Source organism: Fistularia commersonii, chromosome 30, assembly GCF_037954325.1.
Source record: "Fistularia commersonii isolate RoL2024-O1a breed Wild chromosome 30, RoL_Fcom_v1.0, whole genome shotgun sequence".
In the NCBI taxonomy this organism is placed as follows: Eukaryota; Metazoa; Chordata; class Actinopteri; order Syngnathiformes; family Fistulariidae; genus Fistularia; species Fistularia commersonii.
The window spans coordinates 5,066,572-5,076,640 of NC_141313.1; the positions used below are offsets into that span (position 1 = coordinate 5,066,572).

The following is a 10,069-nucleotide window of genomic DNA, read 5'->3' on the forward strand; positions in this document are numbered from 1 at the left end:
CAACAAACCTCAATGTGCAAAGCATACAAAGTAACAGAACCCAAGAGATAAAGTCTATGTAAGATGAAAGAGCAAAATTAAATATTTGTTTGAATAGAAACTATATTTAGTTTGAAGTGTATCTGTCATCACAGATCAATTTAATTAAGTAGAGATTTTAATTAAAATGTATTTAAATTAAAACCAAAATACATGAGTCTGAATTATTAAAAAAAAACACTTTTGTTAAACACATTATCCCCAGTTGTTTTTTCTTGTTACTTTGTTTTTTTTTATTATGTTGTTTAATTTTAAACTACCTGTCTCTATGCAAGATGACTTGCTTTCAGGTACCTAACGCACAATATTAAAATTACAATTTATCAGATCACATCTAATGACAAAATCAAATGCCGACTAGTCAGTCAGTTATCCTCATACTATTTCGAAACCCTTAGGTTCTTGAGGAACATGTCGCAGACATTACTGATGATAATTCCATTTATCGAGATTGCCAATCCTTGAAAACTTGTACAACTATAAAGTGTATTTTCACATAAAAACACAGGAAGGGATTCAGATGCGTTATTCTATCCACTCAGTCACATAATCTACACTACTGTAGATTCTACAGTATGTTTTTGAATGTTCTCGTCATATAAAATCACAGAACACTTGACAACAGAATGAAAAAAGCAGATGTACCACAAAGTAAAATTTAATAAAATGCTATTATACATCAGTGGATAATACATTCAAGTTTCTAACAAGCTTCTGTAAAATTCTGTTGACTTGTTAATTAAATTATGTAGCAGCTTGAAAACGGCTGGCATATTTCACATTTTGACGACCTGACGGGAAGTGATAATCAGCTATATGAAACAATACCGTAAAAGGGCTGACAGGACTGGAGGAATTTCAGATAACACTGATGACATAGGGCTGAGCAACATGGAAATGGAAAGGCTATCAGAGGCCCCTATTTTAACTGAAATATATATATCACGCCATCACTTCAGGTCCAGAATAACATGCCAAATTCAATTCATGTATTAAGGGCTCTTGTTATTTTGGAAAAAAAAGTCATGTACATTTGCTGAGGAACTGAATTTTTAAAAAAATTCTAAATTGGCAAAGAACTGTCAAAAACCAAGATTTTTATTAGCTTATGTTTGCATGCATGAATCTAAAGAGTCAATTCATAAATTGAATTCCAATGTCCAATAATTGCAAAGTATTTTTTTTCTCTACGATGTGATATCACAGTTATTGTATAATCATAATTGTACATCTCAATCTATTGTCCAGCCCTGACATTTAAAAAGAAAGCAAATGTCACAGCCTCCTATTCATTTAGTAGTGTGCATTTTGCAAAAAAGGAAATTAACTTAGTGATCAAAAAATACATTTTTGTCATTGATAACAAATTAAATCAGAATTAAAAACATGTCTCCAACTCATTGTTGTTACATAGAATTAATAGGACAACCCATTGAAGCCTTACATTAAGGCGTCTAAAAGATGAAAGAATCATGAACTACAACATCATTCCTTAGTGTACAACACACCAGAGCACTGAGGAGTCTCCTCTGAGAAACGATGTAAATTATGGGACATAATTCTTCATTCACTGCTTGGATTGTGGATTCAAACATGTCTTCTATAGCCTTTAAATCAAAAATGGCCTTTGGGTTCATTTAAAGACAAGTGGCTGGACCGGACGGGGATGAAGCATCAAGTCAACGCCAACATGGGCTTGTTAAAACCAATGTAAGGAACTGAAATGTGCTGTTACATCAATCCAATGCTGTCAGACTGAAGTGCAGGGGACTTTCTATGCCTCAACTCCCTCCAGCTCGGGTGGCAGAGGGGATTTTGGGTGCTTGCTCTCAAAATGCTGTTTGAAGGTTTTGGGGTCGGGCATCTGTGACTGAGTAGAAAGGAAACATCCAATGAATTTTAGGTCAAGCTTGAGGGAAAGGGAACCAACATTGTTAAGCACCATTAGCATATTCTAGGGAGTATAAACACAACTGCCTGTTGAATGTGAGAAAAGAAAGCTAAAACCTACCCTACATACAGAGCAGGTGAACACTAAAGCTGCTTTTGCTGCTGTCTTTTGATCATGACCCTTTGCCTTCTTCATCTCGGCCTGTTTCTTGGCATTCTTCTGCTGGGACTGAATCTTCTGATGTCCACGTGCCATGATGGTGAGTTCTATTGAGGCAGGTGAAAGAAAACATAAATCTGGTTTGGGAACATTCTGCACCATTACTTACTGTTTAAACACATTTATCACTAACAGGTCAATTGTAAAAGCCTGTCACTATCAATTACAAAAAGAAAAAGGCTGCCCCCAAAACATCAAGAAATTACTGAAAAGGCAACCCATGACACGATGTTTGGCAAGAAACCATACTTGGGGTAGTTTATTGACTATTCATGCCCAAACCAAGAAGTTATAGGCAAAACAACAAGAAAATATTTCTTACTTAATTAATTTAATTCTGATTACTGAAAATACATATTTGGTGATCAGATCAGGGATGCTGCTTTATGATTTTGAAATGCTTGTGTTAATACACTTAAAGGCACTCATTGGAAAAAATTAATAAGCAATAAGCACTCAATATACCTGGGATACAAACTTTTACTGGTGCTGTGTATCTAACTTTGGATTTCCATTTTCTTAGTTGAGGACTTTGAGATGTGTAATTTCTCTGTAGAGGGACCGAGAAATGTTGCACTTGTATTTCACTTCTGATGTTTTGGACATCCATTTAATCACCATTTGCTACTGCTACCAGTACTGGCATGGGTGTTAAAAAGGGGGATCCAAAATTGTGAAATTGGAGGTAACCCTCCTTGAAGCAGTTATCCTTTGAATGTGTTATATCCAATTATTTTCAACTCATCAAATCCTCAGACACCTTATGACACCATGAACCAAAAGGGTCTAGATGCCTCCTAAGGTCTGAGACCTTGAACGTTTGTCTACAGGCTTGTTAGTGACCTGCCTTGCTCAACAGCGACTTCTATATATAGTCTACTGTTGTTCAGCATTCACACAGTAACACTAGTAAATGTAATAACGGAAATCCACATTTAGATAGCTGTCAGACAGACCAGTTATCTGAGGAAGAACATGCAATTATTTAGCTTAGCTGCGAGTGTTTTGATCAGAGGTTTTAGCATCCATTTCACAGTTAAGCGCGTCGCATTGGTTCGAAAACCCCAGGGTAGCCTATTAAAGGTTAAACTCCCAGTTGCCCATTTTTTGAAACGATGTGAATTTGTTTCCATTCCTCTGAACTGAAGTCATTAGCAGACGATGGGCAGCAGGTGACCATCAGCTGTAACGTGGGTTAGCATTTCATGTTAGCCTCCGCTAAACCCGGCTAGCCAGCTAGCCATGGGGTCGACATTCATTCTAAACCGCAGATAGCAAGTGCCCGAGCCTATTTTAAGGGTTTTATAGCGATTCAAAAGAGAAATATTTCGGGATTTCTTACCCCTTAAAACTAAGAGTACGTGTCGTTCACCGGAAGCCCACCCACTAGAGTGTGACAGCTGCGAAATTCCCACTGACAAGTGTGACGGCGGTGCTGCGTTCAAAGACTGTCGGAATTACGTCATTAGAAACGCACAAGCGCTCCTCAGTTTTGAAAAGGTTTCAAAACTTGAAAAGAAAACCAAACTGTCTCCCATCTGAACTTATTTTATTCATAAGAATGAAAGAAAGGTGAAATAACGGATATGAGATTATAAAGAGGAAATTTGTGTCCTTGTATTGCTTGAAAGGCTGTTCTGTTCCAGATAAAAATGTGGGAAACTTTGCAATTTCTCGCAGCATAAATGGAAATGAAATGTTTTCTTATGTCCGGCTGGTATGCAGTCGCCAGGCTGCTGGTGCAAGACGTTGGCAATGTTGTCCCCAAGTGGCAGCATTTGGTTAGTACACACACATTTAAGATTGACAAATTATCACCACTGGACAACTCAGTTATATGAGTCAAAAATATCATAGATCATACTTAATCTATTGTTTTACAGTTGTTTTTCCATACCACCAGTAAGAAAAATAAGATCATTTCCCATGCTCCTGATACTTCTTAAGAAATTGTTCTTTGCCACTTTCGATCGTAACGAGGACAATTACATTTCATTTTCTATTAGTACAAATTTAATCAGTAACAATAAATGTAGATATATTTTTTGTCTCAAGACAATTAAGAAGATTTGTTAAATGTATAACATCTTCCCAACTGTCTCATCTGATAGACTTATTTATCAAATTGATGACAATTCCAATTATTTTAGAAATATGAGGATGTGATTTGTTTTCATTATGTAAGATATTGTAACTTTCATGTCAAATTTTGTTTTAGATTATCCATGTATGCCTCTCAGAGAAAACACAAGTCAATCTATTTATAGACTTATGCTATTCTTTTTCATTTAATTCATTTAACTTTTTTTTTGTCTTGTAAAACTATGGCCATTTGGGGTATAAAATACAGCTGTTCTAACATCACTAATTATTATTACTTGTGCTATGATTGAATGAGTGGTGAAAAAACATTTATTTCACATTTGTACTGTTGTATTTACGGATGAAATATCTTGTGTATATGTAAATACCCTTTTGTGTATATTTCTGTATTTTATTCTTATATCCATTTTCACATATATGTCCTTTTAAAGATTTTGATTTTTTTTTAACAATTATGTATAAATATTTTTTCATGGTTTTAGTCACTGATCTTTTATTTTTATACAAGAATCCAACCAATTTCAGCTATCTTATGATTCTTGTCAAGAGCATTTGTCTCTGAAATGTTTTTTCCCCATTCTTTTTTTTTAACCCAACTTTGCAGTTGTTTTTTTGTTCTTAGTTTATTAAAAAGCATAAAAAACACACTTTCTGTATATCTTTGCAGGTAGGTTATAAAACTGTGCAACTGTGGTCAGTCTAATGCAACATTTAAATAATAGAATTAATTTACATTTACGTGATACTATACTATACTATACTTTACTATACTATACTATACTATACTATACTATACCATTGTTTGTTTGTTTTGGCATTTCCAAATTATTTGCTTGCTATTTGTTTTTGAACTCCCAGCCCGCATTGCACCGTTATTTTGTGTAAACATAGGGTCAGAATTCAGTGTATTTTATATCATGAAGGAGCTGTTCCTCCATCGTATCACTAGGCGGCAGGTAAGTGGGACTTGTGTTTTCAGATATTATATTGCATGTGCAACCTCCATTCAGAAGTGTATTATGATAAAGCAATACAAACATCAGTACATTCAGGCCTTCACCCTTTGGCCATATGATACAACATGTGAAATTTATCTTAGGGAACTATATATCAGGGCCCGATCTCACCGGCAACCATTAACTAACACTCTGATAAACAGTAAAGATACTTAGCCTGTAAAGACTTCACTTCTGTCATGGGAGAGTTGAGGTCATGTTTATCATTTTTCATCTGTGGTTATTTGGTCGGAGCAGTAAAGCAGTTCGCCACCACACTGTATTTGACTAAGTCCAGTTAATATGAAAATGAACTTATCATGTGAGGAATACAGATTCTCACGCTATTCCACTGACACCTGCACATCAATCAGGCCTGTTAATGAAATGAAAGTGTTTCATTTGAGCAGTAACGAAATGGCCCATCCAAAGAGCAGTGTTATTTTTACCCGTTCTTCTTGACAATTGCATGTCATGACTTTCTTAAGAGAAATCCTATCATTGTGAGAAAAGTCTCTAGTCAGTCTTTGTGCCCTGCTCACCTTCCGTCTTTTTTTCTCTCCTAATCATAAGAGAAGAGGGACGATCCATTCAGGCTTTTGTGAAAGGGGGAAATATCTCTCCAGAGAGAGAAGGATGTGATTATGCCTTCAAAAAGGAGGAAAAAATGTCCTTTTGACAAAAGCCACACATTGCTCAAGTTCTCCTACCCTGGAGGTTGTTGTGCAGGGACTTGTTAGCTTATGTTTGGGGTGGGGTTGTCCAGCCTTAGGGCCCCTGTGAAAGAGAATCTCCCAGGTGTCACCTCTTCAATAGTAATGGAGAATATTACCTGGCTGGTCATTCAGGGTGTGAAAAAGCAGGGATTTGGCACAGACAGCCAAACAATATTGTTTTTCCAATTATAACCTTCCCTCCTGCCACAAGAGCTTTCAGGGTTTCTTTTCTATGTAGCCAGTTTGGATCATTTTCCTCCAAAATACCGTTCAGCAAATACAGTGCAAATCATAAGGTGTCTTCGCTCAACACGTACCTGGCATCTATCAACATTTAAGATAACATGACTGACAACTAAACACGACAGGTGAGAGTGACCTTGTTTCTATAGAAGGAAAAGGAAGTTGCTTTTTTTTTTCTTCCCCATCAGCCACTTCCTCCCCCCAAAACACACGCCCTTATGTTTTCCCTTTTTTCCAAACCAACAGGTTTTGCCACAATCTGCTGCTGCTGCACAACTGTGACATGCCACAATGTTGCCAGACCAGTCGGCCCGAGCACAAGTCGTGACACAATCACAACATCCACATGCTGCTGACTTTCACTGCTACCCTCAGAGGGCCCAGTCATGGGAGTTGGTTGATAAAGAGGATGTCATAGTATCTAACGTAAGTGCAGTGTATTTTGGGAAAGGAACATTAAAAATATTAAAAATCTAGCTGGAGGATACACTGATTTCTTTTTGCTACAGTGAAGTTGCAGGTGACCATTGCTTAAATGTGAGGTAATAAAGTCTGCCACCAGGGGAGAAAAGTTAACTTCCTACCTTGACACATGCAATTTTGAACAAAGATGGGACAGATGAAGGACAGCCTGATTGAGAAGGTGTTGAGGATTTAGTAAAACATTCAGTAGCTCTTCAACTGGGGGAATATGGTAGACCAAGAAGTGGAATTTCTGAATGGACAGAATGTCTTTAAATATATTTAGCTGACGTTTTGTCTGGACCATTTTTGGTACTCCAGGTGTTATATTATGCAAGTGCTTCATGGATAAGGTTTAGGACTGACATTCCACCAAGTGTAGGACATTATTTTAAATTATATTTTAGAAATTATAAAAAAGGACAGTTTGCAAAATACAGAAGACAAAGTAAAGCTTACAGAAAGTGTCATTTGATCAGAGCAATTACAACCAAAATTAAGGTAAATAGGACAATTTTTGCATTTTTTTGTTGTCATCCGTGACACAGAAATGAATACATTTACATGAAAAAAAAGTCATTAATGTTATTTAAATTTCCTTTCTTCTGTCTTAGTACGGGTACAAATACACTCCTGTCTCAGAGAAAGAGATAATAATCAGCTACTGCCAGGTGTGTGTGTCACTAATTTATATAAAAACAAAAAGCTACGGTGCAACTCCAGCAGTAATTGCATTACCTGATTTCTCATTATAAATAATTACGAATGACACTATTCGTAAATTAAAGGTCACGTAATGATGAATCAGTGTTTTATTAGCTGAAGAGACATTGCTCTGTAGACATTGTCTTTTTTATGTTTATGAGAATACTCAAGAAACACAACCTTTAAAACCACACAATAGCAGGGTGAGCTGTCATCCAACGTATGACGCTAGAACATTAGACATATTGATCGTTGCATCAGGAACCTTCATTCAAAGTCATTCAAATGTCAAAGTTAAACTATTATGGTGTCCTACCAGGAATAGTCTTTTACAAGAAAAACTTGGATGTTTCAAATTTCGCTGACTGGTGGCATTGAAGCTGAAAGATACTAATTTGTGGATACTGACTAATACTGTATCAGAGAGATTTTCCAGAGATTTTTCCTGAGGTTGTACTTTAAACGAGAATTTTTTTGTACAAGATTCATTATCTACTTTTGAACAGTCCATAATACTGCTCTACTCTTCCTCACCTGCACTTCCATGTCACTTCTCTGTCCCCTCGCCTCTGTCCCAATTGCCCGTTTCCTCCTTGCCATTAATCTGGCTTGGAGGAGAACACGTGTTTGTCACTGCTCTGTCTGTCTTAACTGTGTTATTCAGGTCTTTGGCATCCTATCAGGTACTCAAGACATCCAATTCAGGCCAAGTCCAGGCACGCGGCTTCTCCCTGTGAAAATACGTCTGGTATGTGGGATACACCTTTTATACCTCATTGAGTAGGGACACACAGATGTGTGGGAAGGAATTCTGTGGCTTCTGACTCCAGTACTGCTTGTGGCAGCTTGCAAAGTAGCCTTTGCACCATTACAACTGTCATACAACCACATGGCTAACATTCCGGCTGCAGGATTCACATTAGAGAGACTATTTAAATTCAGAACTAAATCTAACATAACTAAAACACAATTGTCTTCACTTTTAATAGGCAATTAATGCATTTTAAGTCATGACTTGAGTATGAGAATACTTTGTAATGTCTCTCCCTGGCCTTTGTTAATATGTTGTTGGAGAAAAGGGACTCCACCTGTATTTATCTAGCAGCTCCATTTAAACACACACAATACTGAAAGAGAGCTCAGTAAAGGCCCAGTTGCTCTGTAAGACAAATTAGACAAGGGAGGATAGAAAAGATCATGCCTCTCACATAAAAGCAAACACACAGGGGTGACACCACTGACGGTTAAACTGAATCCCAAACAAGATTTCTAGATTTCCATAGAGGAGTCCCTGAAGGCTCTCATAAGCAAATGTCTGTATTTTGTCATGCAAATATCATAATAAGATATTAGACCAGTTTGGAAAGAGTATCTAATCTGTTTCTCAACCTTTGGTCATATATTTGCATGTAACGCTGCACATTTCCAAGTTGTTTGAGATATTTTAGGGGCAAAACCGCCGTGACGAAACAAACCATATCAAGTAAAGTATTTGCCAAAAAATTTTCCAATTAAAAAGCGTGCATTTAATATGACATTATGGAATGCTGAATGCCTTTTAATGATTTATTTGCTGAAAAAAAGGATGAAGATAATATACAATTGATTAGGGATGATGTCAAATTAGAAAGGAGATACATTTGATAAACATAATAGTCGGGAAATTTTGTTCGGCTAGAGCCTTCATCCATTTTAATATGGACACTTTTTCCGTTAAGATGTCACATAATTTGCTAAATATGCTGATATGATGATGCAACCAGCAATTAATATGCCTAATCTTCTCAGTTTCACATTTCTTATTTAGTTTTCACAATTTTTGCAGCAAAAGAAATTATAATTCGTATTCATATCTGTATATGAAAGTGACATCAAGGAAAGAAAAATAGTGGCACTCGGGGTCATTACTGACATGATTCCCATTGAAGAGGTGCTGCAGCATCACAGGAGAGACACACACACACACACACACACACACACACACACACACACACACACACACACACACACACACACACACACACACACACACACACACACACACACACACACACACACACACACGCATTGTTTGCTTTGGCAGGGTCTGGTAATCCCAAACCCCAAACACTGGGACCCCGTTCACACAATGGCTTCATTAAGAGAACAATGCCATTGTGTTAGCTAATGACAGGCCTCCTCCCTACCTTCTGTCTGCTCTGAGATTACCTGAAAAACACATACCTGAAACCCTTGCGTACGTGTGTGTGTGTGTGTGTGTGTGTGTGCGTGTGGTCAGACAGAGGCCATCCATAAGGCTGCAGGTGTAACCCCCCCAGTCCTGCTGTAAAAAAAAAACAACAAAAGAAAAAAAACAAAAAAAACAAAAAAAAACAAAAGTAAAACTTTTCTTCCAGCTACGCATCTAAATTAAAAGAAACAAATCTTTACCTATACATAAAACCTTCGTAGTGAAATATCCCATTGGTTTTCTATGACGCCAGGGTCGTGTATTTTGTTGGGTTAGCTTGTAGGCTAAGGCGGGTCGTTACCTGCCCCTGACTTGTTGCAGCAGCCAATCACAGCCGGCCCCGCGTCAACGCAGCCAATCAGCGCCCCGCTCTCCCTCACCTTCAATTCCTTTGGCTGTGAAAGAATTTGTGGCCCAGCTAACCCGCTGCAGTTGAACAAATCAATATTGATATAATAACGCGCGG

At 37.4% G+C, this 10,069-nt stretch overlaps 1 protein-coding gene across 2 annotated transcripts; it reads right to left on the reverse strand.

The window, feature by feature from the left end:
- Positions 1-682: 682 nt before the first annotated feature.
- Positions 683-3,583, reverse strand: znf706 (zinc finger protein 706). 2 transcript variants are annotated; one of them, XM_086178131.1, is made up of 3 exons: positions 3,492-3,583; positions 2,051-2,196; positions 683-1,909 (listed from the first exon to the last, which is right to left on the reverse strand). In XM_086178131.1, exons 2-3 carry the CDS (start codon positions 2,183-2,185, stop codon positions 1,814-1,816), a joined length of 231 nt encoding a protein of 76 aa, XP_086034257.1. In that variant the 5' UTR covers positions 2,186-2,196; positions 3,492-3,583; the 3' UTR covers positions 683-1,813. The 2 variants fall into 2 exon arrangements, with proteins under 2 accessions (XP_086034257.1, XP_086034255.1); XM_086178129.1 differs by lacking the exon at positions 3,492-3,583 and adding an exon at positions 2,615-2,744.
- Between the last annotated feature and the right edge of the window lie 6,486 nt (positions 3,584-10,069).